Genomic DNA, 26,564 nt, shown 5'->3' on the forward strand with positions numbered 1-26,564 from the left:
AAAGAGTTAAATGACATGATCACTGTGACTAAAAGAAAATGGTTTCTGCACAACAGAATTAGTTCTACCTCACAGACCTAGACCAAGCTTTGTGGATGATATGCACTTTGGGTGAAAAAAACAAGGTTATTGATTTGGAGACTGAAAGGTCAAGGTCATTGTAACTGAAAAAAGAAGCCTGGTTTCCATATAAATGTTTCAGTTGTCTGCAAAGAGTACTATTAAACATTGGGCAGTATATACTGTGCCATCCCTGATGCCCTTGTTAAATGGACAGTATATACTGTGCCATCCGTGATACCCTTGTTATATGGGCAGTACATACTGTGCCATCTTTGAAACCCTTGTTTAACGAGCAATATATAATGTGCCATCCATGGTACCCTTGTTAAGTAGTGTCTGATAAGTCTGCAGATTGATTTGTTTTACCTGCGTCAGCATAGTGGGGCATATTAGTCATATTAGCCACCACTACTAGCATCAGCAATGTTAAATTTTAGCATTAATGTGTTTGAGTCACATATCCTCATCAAACTCTTTGAAGCAATGCTTTAGATCTAAAGTTTATGCCACAGTATACTAGGAATTCCAGGCTGCCAGTCTCACCTGCTTATGCATCATGGTGAACATTGTTGGGGGGAGTCAGTTTTTGAAAGTCACATCTACATTACTGGCTGCATTCAACTGAATTTTTTGGACAATATTACTTTGTATATTAAATTTTATATGAGTTTTTGTTTTGCTGGTCTCAAATGCTTGAGGAGAAGGCATGGTTTCAACATAGTGAACAGTGTCATAGTTTTTGAAAGTTGTATCTTCTATATCATTTGCTGCATTTATCTTGAATTCTTTCATGATATCACATTAGCTATGTAGTACGAGTTTCTGTCTTGTCTGTTTCACTTGCATAGCATCAGAGTGAAACAAGTTTCGTGTTGAACTTTTTAAAAGTCTGGTTTTTTTAACATAATTTGTTGTATTCAATTGAAAATTTGGGATAATATAAGTGTCTTCTCTGTCTCACCTACTTTATGGAACTTTATGAAAGTCAGACACCTGGGTTATACTGACGAGCAAACTGTTGTAGGTTACACACCAAGTTCTGCAAACACTTGTTCAAATTATCTGCTATCAGCTTATGCATCTTCCACTGTCTGTGAAAGAGGAAACAGTTGTCACTTTTGCAACAGTTGCAGTTGTGCACTTGCTGCAGTGAATAATGACATAGATACTGGATAAATAACAATTTTATTATGATCATCTTGTGGATCGGTGAAAAAATTCTAACTTTAAGACCTGGGGTATATTTTTATATTATCTGTGACAAGTTCAGTGATCTATGTTAACAGATCCAAGGTCAAAGACCTGGTCAAAGAATAATTTTAGGTACTTGAAGGTATCTTGTGAACATATTAAATGAGACATAAGAGATCATTAACAAATTTGGATTGTCATTGTCTGAGAATATCATTGAGGTTTCTGTATTCTGCAGTTAAAAAGCAGATAAGGAAAAATTAATTATGTTCAGTAAGTAGTTTCAGTCCCAAGATGGACTCCTTTTGCATATTGACATTCAGTAGTATAGCATGGAGAGAAAATTTTGTCAATTACTGTAGTCATTTCCAAAATATGCACATTGTAATCTGTTTCCCCCAGCCCACTTACCATGATTAGAATAACGTAGTTAAAAAATAAATGGAATTGAAATGAACAGAAATAGTTTCTATCCTGATGACATTTTAAAACTAATGTTTTTAACGTCTTCAGGAGAGAAGGACAGCAAACAGCAGCAAGAACCTCCTCAGACAAGGAAAGAGGACCAGCTTTCTCATCTTAATTCCATGGACATTGGACCTGCCTCCCCTGCTGGAGCCTCAGCTTCCACCAGCTCCACATCAGACAGTCATCCATCAGTTCTGTCTCGTGAAAATTCTTTACAAATGGTGGCTAACACTGCACATCTGCCACCTGACACACAAAAATTCCTTAAATTTGCAGGTAAGGACATTGATATATGACAAAGTCTGAATTTTTAATTTGTAAATTATTTATTCTCCTAGTTTCTTCAAATGGCCTTTTTCTTTCTTAAATTTTATGGGAAGACATGACGCTTAAAGACTTTTCTTTATTCACAATATTTGGTTGATGAAGCTAAACATGGAGCAGGGGAATATTCATACAGCTGGATACCAAATCAGGTGTTCTATTATTCTGCCTTCCCACCTATGATAAAAAGAACCTTTATTTTTTGGGTCAGCTCGTTCTTCTTCTTAATCCTAACCAGATTGCTAAATACACTATTAATTTTAGGAGTAATACATCGCATGCTTGTTTTTTACGGAATGGCAAGTCTCCAATCAAAGTAATTATTTCCTTCTCCGATTACTGATTGGGAGACTCAGAATTGAAAAGAACATGATCCCAGTCTAATTTCTTCTTAGTCATAGGATCCATACAGAATAACTTCCTCTTTTTCCATGGAGTTTGTGCAAGGACTCCTGTGCCAAGATTGATCCTCTAAATCTGCATTCAGTGTCATTTTTAAATGTCTTTTCAATCAGCCTTGTACCTTTATCGAATGTTGTTCTCCCCAGACGTTACATAATCTGAGTGGGATTTTTGTAAACTATTGTTCCTTTTGTATTCAGGTAAGTATTACATACCATTTTTAGTTTTTGTTCTTATGGTTGCAGTCGTAATTTCTTTTCTTTTTCAAACATTAGTATGTCTAAGGGTATGGATAAGTGGGAGCCTTGTTGGATACTTTCATTTCAGATCAAAAAGAAAGTTTCAAAGATATATTGAAACATTTATCAGTCACTCTTCCACAATTCCAGAGACACATCGTACTGTGCTAAACCAGATTCTTCGGCAGTCCACAACACCACTGGCAGACGGTCCCTTCTCTGTGCTGGTTGACCACACAAGGATTCTAGATTTTGATGTCAAGAGGCGTTACTTCCGTCAGGAGCTGGATCGACTAGATGAGGGTACAAGGCGTGAAGATCTGGCTGTACATGTCCGTAGGGAGCATGTATTTGAGGACTCTTTCAGGGAGCTATTCAGGAGAACAGCCGATGAATGGAAACATAGGTTCTACATTGTGTTTGAAGGTAATGTAATTATACCCATCATAATGATAATGAAAGTATGTAATTAAGAATAATGTAACTTGATGTGCAAGTTTTTGGAAAGGAAGGGTGGTGGTGTTTTTTATAGCCTTCAAAAAAAATTCAAGGTCAGATTGTTAGATCAGGCCCAAATTTTGCCAATGTGTCACAAATTAAGTCTGGACTTGAGCATTTCATTGAATAATTGTAAATATAGATTTAATTTTAGCAAGCAGGATTGCTGGATTTTAGACTCGAGTTTTATTCGACAAATCAAGGCCTGGTTTCTCTAAAACATATTAACTTTATCAACCTTGATACACTGCTGGATTTTTAGTGCCCCATCAGTGAATGCTACAGGGTATTCTGGTTTATCATTGTCCATCTGTGTGTGCAGGCAGCCACTGTGCTATACAGGTGATGCATTAAGGTTTTCTGAACAGATGTCTCCCCCAATCCATTTAAAAAATCCCAGTTCATTTGGTGGTCATTACTTCCAAGGTCAAGGTCACTGTTAAAAATAGTGTTCTGGCTGCATTTCATTTCCAGATAACTTTTCTACTGAACAGATTTCATTTCAGCTTAGTACATGTACCCCTCTTGTCTCATAATAAATGATTTGGGGGTCATTTGATTCAATATCAAAGTCACTGTTGCTAGAAATACAATTAGTTTATCCATTTCATTTCAAGACAGCAGACTTTTTTTTATTTGTTCCTTGTTAACTGTGAACTTGGCCATTGCATTTCATTTCATGACCCTAGTTCAGGGTCACTGGTCCTAAAGATAGAGGGTCCCTGAGTGGTCTGAAGCGCTCTCCATTACATATCACTGCCATCTTCCCTGTCTATGTGAGTTCGAGTCTCGGAATCGACAATGTGGGTATGTGAGAAAGCTTGCCAGTAGCTTCTCATTGGTCGGTAGTTTTTTCGGGGGTTTCCCCAGGTTCATCCTCCACCATTAATACTGGCCACCATGTATAGCCTATCGTGTGCTGCAAAATGGCATTAAACCCCACAATAACAACAACTAAAGATAGATCTGGCCTTCATTCTGGACCAGGACTCTTCATCAACATGTATGAAACTTGGTACATGTATGATTCTTTTATCTTTATGCTAGGCCATGAATTCACCAGTGTGAAATAATATATTTTCACACTACCTGTCAGTAAATACTGCTAACATTATGACCAAAAATTTGAACTTATTTTTAGATGCTTGTATAGTCAAGCAGTAAATATGGCTGCTTTCCATTGAAGATGAACAGTTCAGATCCAACAAGATACAGGTTCTTTATGTTCCTTCTCAGTGTGCTATTTTACTTTGAATTGGGAGGGAGAATTGTTTACGGTTTAAATTTCTGTGAATATTCACAAAATATAGCAGAACATAAACAGTAAGCTGCTGATATCATGGTTGATCCAGTAAGAATCTACTGCTTTTGTTGTTGAACATACTGCTTGCCAATATGTTTGAGCATAAAATAAAAAGAAAATTAGCTTGCTATGAGAGAATAACATGTATATCTCATGGGTTAATAACTCTGTATTTTCACTAGTCTCAAACAAATATCCTCTTCATTTGAAAAGTGCCCTATTGATGTGCAGGTTGGTAGCCTGTTGTTCAGAGTCCTCCTTTCAGAAAACAGATTTTGCCCTCATGGGTTAAAAACGCTGTATTTTCTCTCGTCTCAAGCAGATATCCTCTTCATTTAAAAAAGAGCCTTTTTGATGACAGAGTTGGTTGCTTGTTGTTCAGAGTCCTCCATACTAAAAAAAGATTTTTTTGTTGCCCTAACTAACTTTAAGTTGGCAGGGTATCATCTGCCATTTGCAGTACTCCTGTTGTATTAAGTGTCTAAATATCCGTTTAGCCCAGATATATTTAAAATGAAAATCAAAACCATGCATTAAAATAAAAGATTTTCCATTAAGAAAGCTGAATGATGAAAGGCTCCAATGTTTTAATGTCAAGTAGGTTACTTATCCTATTATATTAATTTATCTTCTCTCACCAGGTGAGGAGGGTCAAGATGCAGGAGGTCTGCTGAGAGAATGGTACATCATAATCTCCAGAGAAATTTTCAATCCCATGTATGCCTTGTTCAGAACATCTCCAGGAGACCGTGTCACCTACACCATCAACCCATCCTCCCACTGTAACAGTAACCACCTCAGCTACTTCAAGTTTGTTGGACGCATCATTGCAAAGGCCATATATGACAACAAGCTCTTGGAATGTTACTTCACTCGCTCCTTCTACAAGCATATCATTGGGCAGTCTGTCAAGTAGGTGTTTAAAGTTCATGTGCAAGTTTATAGGTTTATTGTTATCCCATATTTCAAGAAAAAGAGAAGACTGTATCTTTGCCTTCATGTATCTTATTGTTACGACTCTATGGTCTTAAAATAAGTAACAAAAAAGGGCAAAACCAACAAGTTTTTTTTTTATAATTGTAAAGATAATTTATTTCCCTAAGATACAAAGTGAAGAAGTAAAATTAACTTACAGTATGGTGAATGAAATTTTAAAAACTCCCAAATGTTCTATCGATTCCAAAAGTATTGAGTAATCCAAATGAGTTCCAAAGGTATTCCAAATGATAATGTACTGATGTACTAACAGTACAGAAGAATAACTATTTTGTAATCTCAGACTGTCTTTAAACAAATTCACTGAATTTCCATAATAAATATTAACCCAAAGGTTCTTAAATAATTCACAGTATTTGCATGACAGCTATTTAAATACCCCATGTCTTTGAATGAATTCACAGTAATCCCTTGACACATTATTGCACTTAATCTGAATATTTCATGCACTCTGATTCTGACAAATAATTATATTAAAAGTATCAGTTCTCTCAATATAACTCTTCCAAGACTGCTAATATTAGTAGGAATGCTTAATTCTTTGCAATAATTCTCATGTATTGCACATTGAACAAGTTTCCAAAATGCAAGTTACACATGTAAACTAGTTCAAGTGAGTGCTGAATATAAATAATTTATCAGTTTATTTTGTGTTTGTATTCTGATTCTAATCTACATGGATTTTGCCCTTTGTGATAAAAATTGTGACCAGTTGCAGAACCAGGTTGGTAGCGAAAATGATTATCTTTTTAATATAGGGTGCTGTAGTTATGGCATATTTATATATAAATTAAATTTTGTAATGCCTACATTCCACTTTTTTGCCACTTATGTTAACAATAATTATGCTTACACCTCTCAGGGGGTTGGCATGTACGATTATGGCTGACACTGATGCCATCTTGAGAATCTTGTTATCAATTACTCCATAATAAGGGATTGTCTTATTAGCATGGGGTTTTCACTGAAAGACTTTTTATGAGATATTGTTGGTTATAACTGAAAATAGTGCCTATCTGATGTCTAATAGTGTGTATAATCACCATCTGAAAAATCTTAGTACTTTTAAATGTCTGGTGACATCAACATAGTGCTTTTATCAAAAGACAGCTTGTGAAGATGAGTTAGTTCAAAATGGAAATGGTGGGCATCTAATATCGAATATAACCACCATGACAATCATTTTACTGTTAATCCTCCAAAATGAAAAGTCTTGTCAACATAGGGTTTTTTGACAGAAAACTTCTTTCACTGTCTTGTTGGTCTAAATTGAATTGTTGATGAACTGACATACAGTATTAACTTCATGGTGGTCATTTTTAAAGTCTTTTTATTGCTACTCCTAAATGGAAAGTCATTTTGATGTAAGGTTTTCATCAGACGTGTTCTTAAAGTGTCTAGTTGGTCTAAATGAAAATGGATGGCTGTATCAACAGCCATCATGAAAATCTTCCTGTTATTACTTCCCCGGAATGGATGGTTTTACTGACACCTGAGATTGGATGGTGTTACTGGCATGAGGATTTAGCCAAAAAATAAAGGATTTCAATTTAGTCTTAAAAGAAAATGATGCCAATCTGACACCCTACATGTCCACCACAGCAGTTGATTTGAACATCTTATTATTGCTGAAGAATATCAGTGATGGTTTCAATACTTTAAAAAAAAGAAAAGAAATCTTGTCTTGAATTCCTGGAAATTCTTTTTCCCAGTAGAGCTTCAGTGTCATCAAGGAACTCAAGCATATGGAACTTATTATGGTAGGATGCTGTCCACCCATCTTTTCTAATATCAGTTACCGATTCTATTTCCATCCAATGAATTGAGTTATCAACAAACTACAGTTACCGAAATTTGCGGATGGCTTACAGTTTGGGTATATATATTTTGTGTTTTAAGGTCTATGAATTGGAAAGAGAAAAAAAAGGAAATGGTATCTGCACAAAAATTTCTTTATTCTACTTAAAGGACTATTAATCAGGAAGCTGTTATATGATGTGCCACTAAGAGGTACTTATCTTTACATTTAGCTTGTTACCTTGCGAGTTTTGTTGAAATTGTGTTCATTTGTTGTTCATTCAAGTTCATATATGGGTGCTGTTTGTTCCAATATAGAAACTTGAAAATTGGATTCATCTCTGTTAATATTGCACTTTTTCCACTATAAAAAGTTCACTGTGACCTACATTGTTTACTAAAATGGGTTAAATATTAATGTTTATAATCACATTCATTCATACAAAATGATACTTATAATAAATTGCATTGCTAAGCGATAAGATATGTGCGCATGCAGGTACACGAGCTCAGCGCGAGACACAGCACATGGTGCCAACAGTGGCATAAAAATGAGCACAATGGCGCATATTGAACGTTATTTCTTCATTGTAAATGGTGTTAACATGAAAGTGTTTAACTAGGTGGCTTAAATGGAAGTCAAGACAATACTGGATACATAGTAGTGATTTTCAGCTTTATGACAGATCACAGCAAAAAAGGTAAAGGGAACTCGATGATAGATGACTAATGTTTATAGTGGCAACTGGTGACAGCTTAAGGCTTCGTCGAGATGAGCTGTGTGTTTTTCTTAGTACACTCAGGTCAGTGGATTGCTGTGGAGTGCATACTATACTCATCGTCAGAAGATATGCATGTCAACAGATTATCGTATTACAGGCTGTGAACATCGATTCATTTCAATCATTCAGTTAGGATGGGAGGCTGAGATGCACTTCTGTGATCAAATTGCTCACCATTTCACTAGCTTTTAGATGCCTACCATTATGATGTCTGTTCATCCGTTTGTCTTTTTGTTGCAAAGTTTTCTTCCACACTAATAAAAGTCACCCACAATCTGCAGCAGTTGCCAAATTTTATGGATGGTTTGCACATGGAGCAAGAAAAAACCCTATTAATTTCAGGGTCAGTCTAAAAATCAAGGTTGCTGAATGAAAGAAGGGTATGGTTTCCACACAGTACCTTGAGTTCTGCATTATCTACAATTGACCATTCTACTTGGCAAGTTTATGTGGTATTGTAGAAACATTACCTATGTAGAGTATCTCAAAAACTTGACATCTCAATTTTACCTATTGTCATATTTGTTAGATAATATAATAAGAAGAAGAAGAAGAAGAAGAATATAATTTGGAAGGGGTGGTGGTGGTAAGGCCATGGGTTTCTTTTCATTTCATAATTAGATCTTAATGACTTTCAGGAGGGAAGCCTACTTGGGTAATCTTTTTTAAGCTAATGATACAAAATGAAATTTTGCAGTAATGGTCAGCTGTTACGTTATGTAAGCCATGAGAAATATCAAGGCCTGCTTGGTGTTCCTGTTTACTGTATTACAACAGTGGTTATCTCTCTTGTAGGTATACAGACATGGAAAGTGAGGACTATTCTTTCTACCAGGGTCTGGTCTTCCTGATGGAACATCATGTTGAAGAGTTGGGATATGACTTGACATTTAGCACTGAGGTAAGTGTCACTGAAGATCAAACTTTGACTAACATTGGTCATAGTCAGTTCTAATAAAATTCAACATGATGTGCTCTTAATTGGACCAGGGATTAAACCTATCTTGCCGAAATTGAATGTTAGTGTGTTAACAACTGCTCATTCAGTCGCTATCCTTTAAAAAACAAACTTAGTTATCAATGAAGACTTTGTAAAACCTATCATGAGACTGCCTCTTCTGCCAACAAAAAAAATGATTTCTTAAGTCAGGTGGTCTCTCATAACAGATTTGTACACACACAAAAAACAGTTCCCAAAGTTGAATTTCAGCACTATCTAAAGAAAAATCACAATTACTGTACATATATTTTATTCTTTACTAATAGTTCTTGCAAAAATATTGTGTAATGTTCACCTGAAAACAAAAATGTATTGCAATAAAGATATAACCCTGACATTAAACATGAATCACATTTATATTTGAAGATCATGTGTACATGTATTAACATCGGAAATAGTTTTTAATATACTCATATTGTTTTACCTTCATTTAAACAACTATTTTCCAAGTGGTCTCCTCATTTTCTCTTTCAGTTACAACAATAAAATAATTTCCCATGTAAAACTTTGTCTCATTTTAGTTGGAGATTCTGCCATTGTTATTAAGGTGTTAACATTATCGGTGCTCAGATGTAATATTGACCGTAACAATGGCTTTGACCAAATTGGGGGAAATATTAAAAATCTATATATGACATTGTATGTATCCCAATGAATTAAAAAAAAAAAACATGATCTCGCCAAGAAACAGTCATTCAGAGACAAAAGTCAAGGGCTTAATACACGGACAATATCAACTCTATAAACAAAGGGTGTAATTGGTCGCACCAGCTTAGATAGATGATGGCTTGGTGTGTGAGATATAATCAGTGTACAGTCAACAACAAAATATAAAACATGAGCATTTAACAATATAAATCAAATCTTGGAAACAATTCTCGCTTCCTGGTTTAATAGAAAAAGATCTCATCCCATACAATATGGGTTAACTTCAAAGACAATGTATACGACCTTGACTTTGGCAATACAGTGGCAATTTGCAGCATGTACATTAGCCTGGGACCACTCTGGTAGCCTAGTGATTAGAGCGTCCACCTTGGATGAGGGAGGTCGTGGGTTCGAACCCTGGCCAAGTCATACCAAAGACTTACAAAAATAGTACTAACAGCTGCCTCGCAAGGCACTCAGCATTAAGAGGTTAGTGTTAGGACTGATCAGCGTGGTGCCAGGATAAAGTGACAGGGTTGAAGATCATGCTACATGTCTGCGGCATGATGCCCCAGTGCTAGACATCACTATAAACTGCCACACTGCAGACATCGTAGCAATATGACAGAAATTTTTTTAAAGCTACGTTAAAAATCCTAATCACACACACACACATTACCCTGGTTTACAGTTGATAACAAATATCGCTATATATTTGACTTGCCAAATTTACAAACCAGTATCATACATGCCAGCCATTACGCTTTTGGCATAATCATTATGCTTTTTATTTCCACTTAATTATGCCTTGCACGCAAATGTATTTGGATTACGCGTTTTTGGTATATCACCCTCCTAAAAAAATTAATAATTTGTTTTCTCATTTTTATTGGCATCCCATTAATCTTTCAGACCATATTCTAGAAAAGACGGCTTCTACATAACTACAACATAAGAGTACGCTTGTCCATAGATTTGCATGCACTTTCCTAGGAGTACTATGTTCTATTTATAGCAGTGCCCTATTTCCAAGAAACATGCTGGTTTCTACTTTCTGACTTCTGACCTCAGTTTCTATTTATAGCAGCTGTATGGCTTACAAAAGAACAGACTGGTTTTCTAATTTTTAATCTTTGCTTGCAGATTCTTTGTTCTAATTCATGTCTGGTACAAAACCAGTCTATAGGTATTTGGCGCTAAAAGTCATTAGATTTATTCTAGTCAATCTGTGTGTTAGAGCAAAAATGTTTTTCAAATAATTTCAAAGATGAATACAGTAGTCCCCCTCTTATAAGGCCACCCGTAATGCAGCAGGGAAGTGGCCTTATAATGCGGGTGGCCTTTCTAGAGGGGGATGACAAATGCAAATAGTAAATACATATGAAGAAAGTCACAAGTACATTTAATTTTAAATATTTAATATTTTCATTAAAAAATCACATGCATGATGTGAAATAAATGTAAAACAAACTGTGTCATCATTTTCAAAAGAATGCTATGAATAACCATTGATATAGTTTTAAAACTGTCTTTATAATTATGTTACAGTATACATCATCTGTCACTTTGTTGGTAACAGTCTAAAAAACAAACCAGTCTCATCACATTAAAAATATCCTTGCTGTCATATCCCCTGCATATATCATTTAGTCTTTGGTTCCAATCTTCGACAACTTCATTATTAACATCAGCTGATTCTCCACTAAGGACAGAACACTTAATATTTTATCGCACTTGAAATCTGTGCAACCATCCGTTACTTGCGGTAAAGTCATCATATCCCAATTCAACTGACAAAATTGTTGCTTTTTCTTGTCATTCAAATCAGGATACAAACGTCTTCTGGCTCAAACAATCTTCCTTTCTCCGTCCATTTCATCTTCCCACTTCTGCAGAATTGTTTCATTATCGTTCACGATATTGTTTATCTGAGTCTTCCCGACATTAGTATTCTGCAAGGATGACACCCACCCCCACCCACCCCGTCAGTTGAATTACTTTCACTTTCTCTTCTAAACTGATAATTTTTCTTTTCCTTGATGACATGTTGATCTTTTTGCAGTAAGTTATTCATGTTGCCAACTACAATACTGATAAAACAATTTTGTATACATCTAAACAAATTGCTGTGTGTTTTTAAAGGAAGAGATCTTGTCACGTGATTCGTTAGTCGCAGTCTGGTATCCTATTGTTTTTATACGTTTCTTTACACTAAGTGAGAGAAGCCAAAACAGCTTCGATATGTACCATTAACATAAAGCAAATTTGACCTCGCGGCCATTAGGATTTGTAATTTTGACAATTATTATCAGTAGTAATAGCCACTAATTATCAAAGTGAACGAGTTCAACATCTTACTAAGGGAGGCCATAAAGGCTATCAAACCATTTTCCTGCTGACTTGGGTATTGTCCATCGATACTGCCACTTCTCAGCAGTTACTACTGTTCAATAATTGTAATCTTAAAAATTATCAGTGACTAAACTGGACATCTTATGATAACACAGCAGTAAGGCTAATTCGATTACATGTACGTACCCTTTTGTATGGATTAAAATTTGAGTCTTTCTCGGCATTTATGGAATAAATTTGGCTACTCGTGAGGCGTAAATGATATAATATTAACCTTAGTGGTAAATGTACTTTACTCAACACTTCTTTCAGTAACGAAAACCTGACATCGGGGAAACAGAAATCGGATTACTTAACACACGTTATGAATAAAATACTGGTTCTGGATCCATATTCAAATAAAATGCGGCTGCTTGTGAGGGGTAAATTTTATATCATTGCACTAATATGCTGGTCACGTTAGCTGGGTGGCCTTTTGCGAGGGGTACTTTTGAACACAAACTCGTCGGTGCCAACGGATTCTGGCCGTAAGGCGCGGTTGGCCGCTGGTCAGGGGTGCTGTTCAAGAGGGGGACTACTGTACAGGAATTACACAATACAGCGTTCCATTCTAGAGCAGCTTCACACCCATTGCAGGCTGTGTGAAAATGATTTAACTATTGGTCATGGTGGTAAAACAAAGAAACCTTGAATTAGCTTCTTTTACTAACTCCAATACTTAGGTAACTTCTTTTTTATAGCAGAACTTAATTGTGGACAGAACTAAAATAGAACATGGACTACCCCTAGCAGTAGAAGACTACATTGGTCCTTTGTTCAAACGGATGTTTCCTGATTCCAGAATTGCAGAAATGTGCATGTGCAAAAACAAAATTAATATTGTTAGGCATTTAGCAGAAGATAATTCACTTAAAATTGCAGAAGCCATGAAAATGGGGCCGTTTAATATTGCAACAGACAGGATCAGTGATTATGGTGTAAAAAAGTTGTAGCCATTCTGTGTAAGAGATTTTGACAACGAAAAGGGCAAAGTCAGAGTGCTCTTCTTTCATTACCAAATTAACAGTAGAGTCCACTGGAGAAAACATGTTTTAATTGCTTAATAATGCTTTGAATAAACATAAGTCGGCAGAACTGTATGGGGTTTTCAGCTGATACTGCATCAAAGATATAACAGAGTTGCATTCTTCATTTTGAAAAATGTCTCCATCAGTGTACATATCAGGTTGTCCCTGTTATATGATGCACCCTTCTGCAGGAAAGGCTGCTGATATATTAGGAGAACTCCTGAAGTATCGGGTTGGCATTCTACCTGACAGTGTTCTTCATGCGGACAGAGTTGATATGCAGTGGCACCTTACATCCCAGCTAAAAGACCCAATAACTGGAAGAAATAGACATATTTCCTCTTCTTTGTCAGGTTATGAAAGGAATATTGGTTCTTTACCATTCTAAAGCTGACTGTAAGAGATTGTGTTTTGAAATGCAGTGTAATAGACTGTTGTTTTTTAAAGCTCAGAGTGCGTTAAATGAAAATTTGAAGCAGTAATTAATATTATCAGACCAGAGGGGTAAATAATTCATTTTGTACAGATACTCATTGAATTTGTTTGTTATATGTGGATTACTGTTTTTTCTGCTCGCATTAATCTTTTTGTCCACTTGGATTACACTTTTTACTCATCCAGGGGTTGGCACAAAACTGTTTTGTTGCAAGAAAAATGAAAACTTATAAAATTTTCTTTAAATTTAGTTAGAATTATTGGAAATAAAGATGTGAATGTGAGATATGGCTGGACCATCAAGTAGAAGAAAATACTGCAAGACAATACCACAAGGTAAGATGTTTCCATTGAATGCATATCATTCAAGGCCTTTTTAGAACAACATTAGGGAAGCAGATGCATGCATCATATTACTTTTTACTTTTTTTTTTCATACTCCTATGTTTTTGCTTGAAATCAACATACTTGCTCAATTTTAAAATGTTCTCTTGCCAGATTCAAGAATTTGGTGTAACAGAAGTAAGAGACTTGAAACCAAATGGCCGAAATATTCCAGTGACAGAGGAAAACAAGAAAGAATATGTCAAGCTAGTGTGCCAAATGAAAATGACAGGAGCAATAAGGAAACAGCTAAATGCTTTCCTGGAGGGATTCTATGATATAATTCCAAAACGGCTGACTTCAATCTTCAACGAGCAGGAGTTGGAGTTGCTGATCTCAGGCTTGCCAACAATAGATATTGACGATTTGAAGGCCAACAGTGAATACCACAAATATCAGCCCAACTCGTTACAGGTATTGATGGTCTGCCTCTTAATGTACCTTGGAATTGGGGTGGAAGGTGGGAAGAGATGTTGATTGCTGTCCATACACAACTATTGCTTTAAAATTGATGTTCTAGTACATGTGAACATACAGAGGTGGAAGACATTTCTTCCAGTATCAGAAATATTAAGAAACTCTTGTCTTCCATTTTCTGGGATGGGTGGGTTAATATGAAATGTTCAGGTCTAGCAGTATACATTATTCATGTGCCAGTATGCAGTTTATTAATACAATCATATCAACATTATTTATGTGCCAGTGTGCAGTTTATTAATACATTCATATCAGTTTGAACATGCTGCATGTGCAGTTCAGTGTGTCTGGCCTTTCTGACAAATGGTGGTTATTTCATTGGCAAGATTCCTCGATGAACAAATCTAGAAGACAGAAATCATACATTTGTGACAAGTAGGTACATAATTGGAGAAGAAGCTTGGCAATTCACCAAATGATATATTGGTGCAATTTATCAACACTAAAAGTTGTTGAAGTGTCTCGTTCCAGCTTTATGCAACACAGTTTTTGAAACAGGACTATAATTAGAGCAGTTGATTTCTATCAATCTTCCAGAAACGGTCTCTACTTTTGTTTTATCATTATTATTGTTTCAAATCGGGGTGTCTTCAATCTGTTTTGTCTGCATGCAGTGCAAGATAAACAAAATTGCCTGTTTAAAAAAAATATCCATGTTTTGAGATAGTTTTGATAATGTATTTTGTTTTGTATGTCAGTTTGCTCATTTAAAATCATCAGTTCTATGCTCAAAAGTTGTCACCCATCATAAAATATTTTTCATAATATCAGAATTAAATAGCATATCTGTTTATTGATACATGCCGAATCAGATATAAGAGTTGGCATAGGGAAGAGAAAGATAGTTCACTTCAAACTTATTAATCCTGCATGCCACATTTACGCATCATACGGTTGTACCCTATTTCTGACCTGTAACATCAACATCATTTATAGACATAAAAGTGAGTGGTATTACATACAAGGAGAAAGATGTAGATGCCAAATAATTTACACTGTTTTAGTGGCATTAAAAAATAAGACAGACAAATATCCCCTTTTTTTTTTAACCTCAAAAGTGCCAGTTTTGGAACTGGAGTTTGTGTCCAAATTGTAGACTTTTTGACCTTAGATCTAACTCACAGATGAACCTTTCTAAAGGGTTGGATAATTGTCAGATTTGAAGTAAAATGTGTGCTTTCAATAGAGTACTTCTTATAATATCTAGCTGGTGAGTAAAACAAATAATAGTATCCATCTGATATCCAATATGGTCCTTATGGCAGCCAGAAAATCTTCTTATTGCTTCAAAACAGAAAATTGTATCAACATTGGGGTTTCTATCAGAAGACTTCTTATGAAATCATGAAATCTGGTCGGTTCAGAAGGTCCACCTGAATTGGCTACCTCAGTGTGTCCTTGGCAAGCACATAGCTCCCATTTCTTCAGCATGATAAAGCCAAAATTATGTTCAAAGTGCCTTTAAAAGCCACACATATTTTTGTTTTATATTTACTACAACGATGGTGCCAATCTGACATCCAGTATGTAAACCACAGCAGCTAATTTGAAAATCTTGTTATTGCTAAAGAATAACGGAATTAGTGTCAGTGCTCAGCAGTTAAAAGGAAGAAATGGTCTTATCTTGAATTCCTAGAAATTCTTTTTAGCCAATAGTGTCAGTCCCTTCAAGACATTATTTTTTTTGTTTATATACAGAAGCTGAAGGGTTCAGTTATCTGCCATGACAATTCTTGCAAGTAGCTTGCAGTTTGGACCAGGAAGAAATTATTATTATTTTTTTTGCTTTAAAGGTCAAAGGTCACAGACTTAAAGGAAGGTAAACAGTTTCTGATCAATAACATTGTATACAACTTACCTTGACCAAACATGTTAAATCACTTGCCTTTATATTAAAATGGACACTCATTTGATTTTATGGGTAAAACGTCAAGGCCAATGCGACGCCTACAAGTAGAATGGTTTCAAAATAATATCACTCTTTATAACCTACTTTGACCTGACTTTCTGAATGACTTGAGTTGAGACAAGAAAGACACCTGTTCATTATGGGGTCAAAAATCGGGGTAATATAGACTGGAAGAAAAATTAAAAATACGTTAGATCACAAAACTCTACTGAAAGGGAAAATGAAAAACATCCCACTCGTAACACCCATCAGTCTATTACATGTATTGACATAACTTGAAAAATATCAGCTGAAGTAATTGACCAGTGAAACATCTTGTTTTATTTTGTATAGATTGGCATTGTTTTCCAGGATATTGCTTCATTTATTATCTGATTTAACAAGTAGTATAATAATACTATTTACAGTCATCTCATTGGGGTTGGATCCTGTTAGCATGATTAAGCAAAGACTACTAGAAATGAAATTTCATTGGCTTGTTTGTATACATATGTAAATGACCTGATTAGATTTTCAGACGATTATACAAATTTTCAGTTTTGTTGAATATTTTTAACTTTTCACACTTTTTCCAGAAACCTTGTTAGCAAAAACCACTTAATGGAGACATTTTTTTGTAGGCATGCTTGTATGGATATACAGAAGGCCTTTTCAAATTGTTATGCCATCATAAAAAATATTCATATTTCATAAAAAAATTTAACTGTTTAGACATGTTTATTTGCATTGGGACATTAGGAGCATGCATTGTTAATAAACACGAATCTAGTTTATATCCATTTTTATATGCATCTTTATCAGCTGAATTAAAAGCAGGTTCATCAGAAAGGGGGTTTCTTTTTCTGTGTTGCAGGTTCAATGGTTCTGGAGAGCTCTGCGTTCATTTGACCAAGCAGACAGGGCCCGTTTCCTGCAGTTCGTCACTGGGACATCCAAAGTCCCCCTTCAGGGCTTTTCTCACTTAGAGGGAATGAATGGTGTCCAGAAGTTCCAGATTCATAGAGATGATCGTTCCACTGACAGACTTCCTGCAGCCCACACATGGTAAGTACACAACATTCAGAAGTGTCCACTTTATCTTGAAGCTTGATGCAGTGTATGACACAGCCTTGTAGGGGGAGGGGGGCCCCAAGTGGCTAAGTGGTCTAAAGCACTCTCCGTTACGGATCGCTGCCATCTCACCTGTCTGCATGGGTTCGAGTCTTGGATTCAGCCAATGTTGGTACATGAGAAAGCTTGCCAGTAGCTTCTCGTGGGCCAGTGGTTCTTTCTGGGGTTTTCCCGGGTTCTTCCTCCACCATTAATACTGGCCGCCATGTATAGCCTATCATGTGCTGACAAATGGCGTTAAACCCCACAACAACAACACAACCTTGTTAGCACAGCTAGTCCTGCATTTATTATGGACTGGCATGAAGCTTGATAAATAATATGGTCAACACCTGAAGACATGCAAATGAGCAAATCAGTTTGCAATTTATTTGAAAGTATTGCCCATTTGGTCTTCTAACTTAATGCACCCATGACACCATTTGGTTAGCACAGATAGTCCTGCAGTTTTTTATGGATTGGCATCAGACTTTATAAATAAGATGTTCATCACCTGAAGATGCACATGGATTACCCTAAAACTTTTGTCAATATTATGGTGATACCTGAAGATGTGCTTATAAACAAGTCACTTTGCTCCAAATTTATTTCAGTTATCGTCCCTTTTATCTTGCAGCTTATGGCACAGTCTTGTTCAAGCAATTAGCCCTTCAGTTTGTCTTGCACTTTTTTATCCATCACCATCACACTAAAACTTGTGATTTAATATATCTAAAGATCCAGATACTGACAGATCAGTTTGCTTCTATGATCTCTAAGTTCATCATGAGACAGAGAATTTTATGTCCATCTATCTGTTACCGATTTGGTGTCTGAACCATAACTTGAGTTGTTAGTTGATTTCATACTTCAAAAAGGTCAAATGTCTGTGTGGCTCTGAAGGAAGGAAAAATGGTTTCTGCACACTAGCTTAAATTTTTATGTCGTCCTCATTTTCCAAACTTTGTGGAGGCTTGCACTTATGGTGGGGAAGAACTTTAATTTTGCAGTTGCAAAGTTAAATATCAAGTCCACTCTGACTAAAAGAAACAAACATTACTTCTACATCACATACTACAACCAAACTTTATGATTAGCTTGGAGTTAAAAGAAACCTATTGGTTTTGTGGTCAAAATGTTATGGTCATGATGAACAAAGAAGAAAAATGGTTTCTGTGCAGAAATTGTAATTGTCTAGATAGAGGACTGGTATATCCTAGCTGGGCCATTCATGGTATTCATGTTAGTGGATTGCTGTGAACTTTGTGAATGGCTTTCATATTAGCAACGGTAAAATACTATTGAGTGCAGGGACAAAAGGTCAAGGTCATTGAATGAAAGAAGAAAAGTTGTTTCTGCACATTAATTGGAGTTCTCCTGCTTCTACAGTTTCCAAACTTTGTGGATAGGGTGCACTTTGTCTAAATAAGAGGTCTTTAAATTTAGCAGTCACTTTGACTGAAAGAATAAAAATGGTTTCTGCACAATTACCTTAGTCATATTTCAAAAAATACAATGTAAAACAAAAACCACAATTTTTAGTAATTGTCCAACAAACGAAGGAAAAAAAAACACCAAACTATATGCCTGTAGCAGTCCTGATTGAAGTTGCTGTAAAACTATCCTTTGGCAGTTAACATAGTGGTAATTAAAAGGCAGAGAGGTCAGGTTAAGCCACCATTTTTTTCCCCTTCTTTTTATGAACACTGCCTTGCTTGATGCTCAGCATTAAGAGGTAAAGGTTAGGACTGGTTGGCCAGGATAACGTGACTGGGTGAGACATCATGCTACATGTTTGTGGCATGATGCTTCAGTGCTAGACATAACTATAAACTGCCACACTGCAAACATCGTAGCAGTATGACTTTATTTTTTTTAAAGCTATGTTAAAAATTCAAATCACACACACCATTTCACATATAACTTAATGGACTTAAAATAGCTAGTGTGACATCTTAAGTATTGTGAAGACTGTTATGGGTGAAGGCGATTCAGGAAACAATCAAATGTTGGCAAAGCCTGGCGAAAATGAATTTCACAACTGCTGGTTAATAGCTGTTCTTTGTGAAGTACATGGGTGGGGTCATTAAATTCATTACACACTTCAGACAACGATGTCTGTCAAATTAGGAGGCACCGCCTGAATGTAACGTTCAACATGCTGAATTGAACATACAGATCTGTTGTCGTTATTATTATTCATTATATTTTTAAAATTGAGCTATGCTTTTCAGGATGATTATAGTCATTAGATTGCTTGGTTTTTCTTGATAAGGCGTTAACACCCTTACTTGACAGTGGCATTTATTAGCAATGTTTTACCTGTAAAGCTCCCCCCAAACTTAAAAATAGTGCCCCTTCCCCAATGAAATGGTCAGTCCCAGATGTGATTATATTCATTTTGCTATAAAGACAAGCATATCTCAGATCAGACTGCCTCAGATACAGTTTTGACAATGATAATGTTATGGCTGCCGTCAATTCTCATGAAGGTTTGCTCAGAGAAGTTTGAACACCAGGACCTTCCAATCTAGACTGAGTGTAGTGTTGAACACTCGTGACACTTGGCATTACCTTTAAACCCACTATTAAACTATTATGAATACAAAGGCTGCATGTAATTAAGCCTATACTTTTGCCATCCAATTGGTTTTAGAGAGAGAAAGCAACTTTGTGTATGTTTTAATTCAATGTTAGCATGATTGTGATTATATGCTTGTTTGCACATATGTTTATTGTGATGGTATTTAACAACACTAAGTCTGCAATCAAATTTTTTTTCCAAGTTTATTAAATGGCTTGAACAAGACAGACCCATTACTTTCTAATTTAAATTTCAAATCATTTTCTATCGGCTTAATTAAAAGTTTGCTTAGTCTCAATTGGGTGATATTGCAATTTTTTGGTCTACTACACTTGGGACCTCAAGAAGCACTTATTTAGTTTTAATACCCTCCCAACACTGTGAAGGAATATGGCAGGTACAAGTCAAATCCGACTTAAAAAAAAACAAAAAAAAAACATTGGCTTTAGTATAGATCTTGCCAATATTTTGTTAATAAATTGGGCTTAATACTCTCAAGGTAACAAAGTGGAAAAAACCTGTTTCTTTAATATGCACCTACTGGATGATGATAGTCAAGAGTGAAACCTTTAATTTTAGGGTCAGAAGGTTATGGTCACTGTGAATGAAAGAAGAAAAGTTTTGTGGAGGTCTGGCTCTTAAAATGTCAGAGGCCTGTTGTTTTGTTTTTTTACTGAAAGGTCAAGGTCATTATACCTCAAAGACGATGGATTTTGCACATTTTTGTCTTGGGTAAGTTCCTTGGTGTAACTTTGTGAATGGCTTCACGTAGAGTAATAACGGACTCCATATAATCTCTGACCTAATGGTCAAAGCTCATGATTGATTGATTGATTATATTTTTACGGCGCATCAGCACAAAGCTCATGATCATGTCAAGACTAATAGAAATGTGTTGTTTCTGCACATTAAGTTTAGGATATTTATTGACTACATAGAGGACTATTAAACACTGGGCAGGTGTATAATGTGCCAGTCACAGTGCTCTTGTTTATAAGTTGACAATTTACTTTATTAGTAATTTTATTTCTGACATTTGTATTTTACAGCTTCAACCAGCTGGATTTACCTGCTTATGAGACATATGACAAGTTGCGACACATGCTTCTCCTTGCAGTCAATGAATGTTCTGAGGGTTTTGGTTTGGCCTGATCAGTCAGCACAGCATTAGAGCTGAGGAATTGTCAAGTGAACTTGAGAATACCAGTTGGGATAAATGCCTAAAATTATGGAAAGGTTTTCAATCCTAAGTAAAGTATCGATAGTCTTTGCACATAATAAGGCATAAAGGTTATAGATCAACAGATGGAGATACCTTGTGACTTTTGCAAACTGAAATTTCAGAGTGAAAAAGGAATTGGAAAGGTTTGAATGATCCTCTTGTTTCTTTTGTTTAGATCATTTTTAGATACACTACATATGTGATGTTGCTTTTGTAATGTGGGTTAAACTTAAATATATGTAACATCAGCCTCTGATTTCATTATTGTTCAAGAACTACCATTAAAAAAAAAATTCATTAGTATCCATGCACATTATCTCATCGTGACTTCATCATCATACTGAAAGCAGACTAATGGACTCCACATCGGTCAAGCAAGGAGTTTGACAAGAGGTGGCAGCTCTATTCATATCGTGTATTTTTGATCAGGCTATAAAATTCCCTCCTTTTGTCAGTATTATTTGGAAATTGTGACATTATCCACTGAAAGCAATGTAAAGAAGAATGTCCAGGAGTGGCAATCATAGAGAATTACGAGGTCAAGAGAACACATAAACAAAAAATAGAACAACATTTTATAGACATTAAGTTAGCAGACATGGGATTTTTAAGGTTTAAGGTTAATTTTTTTTATTTCATATTTTGTAAGATCAAGAATTCAGTTCCCACCCATCATATTCAATCGTGTCTTGGGGAATACTAAGGAGCTGTGTTTATAAGCCAAATTCCCATAATTTTCCTACTCTTCCAGCTTAATCCGTTTCATTTTCCAACTCTTTAGAAGCAAATTCCTAAGTTAACCCTTCTCTTCCAGCCCAATTCCCAGTTTTCCTACACTTCCAACCAGATTCCCTAGTTATCCTTACTCTTTTGCCAAATGCCCTTAATTTTCCTATCTTCAACTAAATCTTATTAAATTTTCCCGCTTTTCAAGTATAATGTCTTTTGTTTTTGTACTAGTCATTTAAATCCCTTTAGCTTTTCTGTACTTCAGCTAAATCCCTTTAGTTTTACTACACTGGAGGCAGAGTTTCTTTCAGTATTGACTTGTCCCACATGCCAGATGGGTATAGCAATTAGACTGAGTGACATCTCCCTTTCTTATTCCTCTACCACCATCATCACAAATGTTAAAAAAATGCAGACTCTTTGTGCAGTAAGACAGTTGTCCAGAACATCTACACCTGTTCTATTCTAGAAGGAAACAGAACTTCCCCAACAAACATTAAATCCAACATACTACAAATTTTCAATATGTTTCGTTAACATTTGTACTGCTTGGAACATATCTGATGCACTCCACAGCATGTAGATGAAAAATGATTTCAAGTCTCAAGTAAAGAACAGTTTAGACACACCTCTGTTGAAAGACACTTGGGTCTAACTTACCACTCTGCTAAATGTATACAATACCATTGACACGTAAATCATTTACCAGAAATAGGGTCTTTCACTGCAAACGTCACGCATTTCAGCCACACACTTCATCTGGTATCACGGGCTAATTGGTAATTTTGCAGGCATTTCCCTTGCTCGGGAAATACATGCTTGAACACTTTCATAATGGCACAAGCTTGTGTATTAGATGAGCACAAACTTGCGTGTTGTGTTATTCTAACTATACTTTCATTTTTCATGTTTTTGAAAGAGAAATTTGTTTTTCGTTATATATAATTAGCATGTACTATGTTGGTAACATATTCTACATTTATAATTGTCAGCCTTATTGTATGCAAAACAGTTGTATATTTAATTTCATATGATATAACCTGCATGCATGTTGATGCAGTTTTTAGCTCTATTTGCAACAGTTACGTTTAACAGTAAAATAAAACAGTTGCATAACATATTTGATTCTGTATCTACACAATGAACTCAGAATCCATGTCATGGAAAAGTCATCTTGTCTTGTACACCCAGGCTTGGGGTCCAGGGTCCTACTGTGACATATACTGATTCATCTGGGGGAAAACTGTAACCTTTATGCAGTTAAGTTATTTGAGTAACAGTGAAAATAAACATTTTGCCCAGATCGTAAATTAATGTAAAGAAAAATGAATATATTCACAGTAAACCCCAGATCAGGATACAGAGGATGACCCACCCACCCCCACTACACTCAATTTGTATGTGAAAAATTCAGTGCCTATGGTAGTTGTGTATATATCTCCATGTCCATGAAAGTCTGTAACCAGATTATGTGAAATGATCATTTTATGAAAGAAAACTATATAATAGAGTGTTGAACATTGCAATGTAAAGTAGAATATACAGGAGACAGCTGCTACATTTAAGCAAAACAAATGTTTTCAAATATCCAGACATTTTTCTATTGAGTTAAACAGAACTTCAGCGCTTAAGGAGGAAATTTGGACACGTCATCTTGAATGATCTGTTTTTAGAATTCATTTGATTTACAGTGTCTTGGAGTTCATGCTTGCAGTGTGTGCATACACATCCCTTCCCACTTGTAAGCATTTTTAGTATACTTGGATTTTTTTTCTTATATCATTTTTATTATGAGAAATGTAAGGTGGTTCGAGGTTGATCAGCTTTCTCAGTTTTCTTTTTTTTTTTAAATAAAAAGTGAGCTGTTTGAACTGAAAAAGGGGGATATGGCTGAACCTTCCAAACTCCAATTTGATATGTATGGTGTGAAATAAATGATAGTGTAGAGTAGGATTTTGTTACACAAAACAAATTCAGGCTGTTACAGATTGTTTGTTATGAACAAGTGCTTGTTTAAATGAGATATGCCATCAAAATGCAAGGCAAGTCTAATGGGTTCAAATGAAGGTGCTCATTTAGGAAAGCTATTTGTAATGAGAGGTTTATTAAAATAAGAAACAGTTTTATAGTTAATTTGCCTTCTCATTAGTGCATTTTATTAACAAAATCTACATTTTAACAAATCTCTCTGAATGTTGAGAGTATTTAACCAAAAAAGTAATATGTAGAGAGGCAAAAGAGACAAATACGCATGTACCTGTTGACAAAATGGCCTTATTGTATTGTCATGGAGAAATACAGAATAAGTACCACAAGGCAGAAAATATCATGTCATGACATCCTTCCATCTCTTTCCTTGATCTTTTCTGCACAATGACTTGAGTTTTACGCCATCTAGCATTACCAAACTTTGTAAATAACTTGTTTTGAGGTAAGGAAGTATGTCAGTTTGTGATGACAAACCATTGCAGTTTTACTAGTGTTTCCTTTTCAATGTTCATATTTCAGTAAGTTTGTATGCCTTTTCTTTGTTCGACACCGTTCATACCTGCTCTTCATTTCTAGTCTTTATTCATAAGAATAATATTGCTGATGGAATACCAAAAGTTTTTATGTATAATACTATTTACTAAAAGTCATTTGATCCTTTGTTTAAATAAGGGATGTATAGTTTATAGTTGTATAAGGTGTATTACTAATTACAGTACTTGATAATGCTCTTTATGTAAACGTGGACCACCTTGTAGGTAAGACTGCCTTATACTGAGATAAAGAAAACCTTATATTACTGTTACATTGTGTGATGGGATCCATGATTATACCTGCCTTACAATTAAGTACCCTATATTGAGGGAGCGATGTATATTGTATTGCACACCGTGTACTGTCATACAGTTTTTATGCCATTTAAAAATTTTGATAGTAGTTTGAATCTCCTTCATGTATATAGAGATTGTCAGTGTAATCAGTATTACAAGGGAAGACCACGACACTGTTGATCAACAGACTTAGTCAACGGAATGGAAGTTTTTGAAGAAATCTTTGGATATGTTGTACCATGGTAAGTGTGCACAGAATTTTCAGGTTTGACACAGTTTGTATTAATAGCACAAGATGTCATTTAAGCCAGGTTTTCAATGATCCCAAGGTAAATGGACATCAAAATAGTGTCCTTTGATATAGTGTTATTTAGTATTTAAAAAAAAAAAAACATTACAAGTTTTAAGACGGAAATACTTTTGAATCAGTTATTCTCACCAATTCTGTAAAAGTATTTAAGGTTTAAAGCTGAACTTTGTTGTTAAGACTAGCCAGGTTAATGAAGCCATACTTGCTTGAATACTTTGTTGTACATGCATAATGCTAAAATTATCAACTAAATAGGATGCAGAAAGAAATGTTGCTGTAAAATATGAATAGAATACACTTGCTTCTTGAGATAATTTTAGGAAACTCTGGACTGAATCTATAAATTGTGGATTATCAGGATCGATATGGCCCCCACACACACACACACACTCAAAAAAAACAATTTTTAAAAAAAATATATATTTTGATAAACATTCATATCCACATGACGGATTTAACGGGACAGAATTATTGTCTCCCAATCAGTTGGGCTGGATAATTGATATTTCCAGTAGTTAATTTTAGCTGTTTGCTACAGTTCAGTCATATTTTGCCTCATTTTCTTTCAAGCACAAAACATACAATGCATACAAGATGTATAAATGCTTTAGCATGTTTAGTCATGACATTGATTTGTGACCTTTGCTTAAAACTATTGATGCTAGTAAATGAATTCTTCATGATAAACTTCTTGGAGGGCAATATGTACATGTGAAGATAATTTTTGTAAAGTTCACTTTTTTGTAAATTATTATTTAACATAATTTTGTTCCATAGTTGTCAGTGTTGTGTTTGTTGGTTAATTTGTATTTGAACTGTGTTGATTGAGGAATATGGATTGGAGGTTGAATTATATACTGAAGTTTCAAAATATAGGTTAGAGAAGCAATAAATTAAAAGACGGTTGGATTTGAGATGCTATATTTGCAGTATACGGTTTTCGCCAAGTATGGTGATCTCTTAACATGACGGTCATATTACGTTAAATTTGATTAATTCTGTTTCATGCTGCACATATACCAAAATGTTTCCTGCAGAATTGTGAGCTTTACACTCAAGCATACTAAAGTGAAAACAATTTCTGAAATGTTAATTGTCAATGTATATATTTAGTCATAGTTGAATAATGTTGATTGTGACCATAAATGTCTGGAAAATGTAAAGAATTTGTAACTGACTGAAATAAAGCTTACTTCCCACATACAGAATTGTCAGCCATTCCGTAGTGTATTCCTTATTAGAGTCTGTACAGTGCTTTGTATACCACATTCTCTATAGATCTCACGAATCCATCTTGCCCATCAATTTTGGATTGATTCTCATGAATTTGGGTAAGTATTGTGACCATTACCTTAAGAGGCACATGTTGAAATTCTTGTAAGGGGGCGTCCATTTAGTACGTACGCATGGAGGGGGAGGGGGTTAACCCAAATGCATACGCTTGCATATGGGGGGCTGGTCTACTGATAATGTACG

At 35.4% G+C, this 26,564-nt stretch overlaps 1 protein-coding gene across 13 annotated transcripts in view; it reads left to right on the forward strand.

The window, feature by feature from the left end:
* LOC149774308 (E3 ubiquitin-protein ligase HUWE1-like) overlaps positions 1–26,296 on the forward strand; it is a 292,364-nt gene extending 266,068 nt beyond the window's left edge. For all 13 annotated transcript variants that reach the window (XM_089945481.1, XM_089945487.1, XM_089945485.1 and 10 more), the window contains 7 exons: positions 1,768–1,998; positions 2,838–3,113; positions 5,130–5,400; positions 8,859–8,964; positions 14,064–14,363; positions 17,189–17,379; positions 21,058–26,296. In XM_089945481.1, the coding sequence (XP_089801607.1) occupies positions 1,768–1,998; positions 2,838–3,113; positions 5,130–5,400; positions 8,859–8,964; positions 14,064–14,363; positions 17,189–17,379; positions 21,058–21,160 (1,478 nt within the window). In that variant the 3' untranslated portion in view covers positions 21,161–26,296. The remainder of the gene's footprint in view (positions 1–1,767; positions 1,999–2,837; positions 3,114–5,129; positions 5,401–8,858; positions 8,965–14,063; positions 14,364–17,188; positions 17,380–21,057) is intronic.
* The last annotated feature ends 268 nt before the right edge of the window (positions 26,297–26,564 follow it).

The sequence above is a fragment of the Sinohyriopsis cumingii genome, unplaced genomic scaffold (genome assembly GCF_028554795.1).
Source record: "Sinohyriopsis cumingii isolate HCF-2022 unplaced genomic scaffold, ASM2855479v2 utg000349l, whole genome shotgun sequence".
NCBI classification, from domain to species: domain Eukaryota; kingdom Metazoa; phylum Mollusca; class Bivalvia; order Unionida; family Unionidae; genus Sinohyriopsis; species Sinohyriopsis cumingii.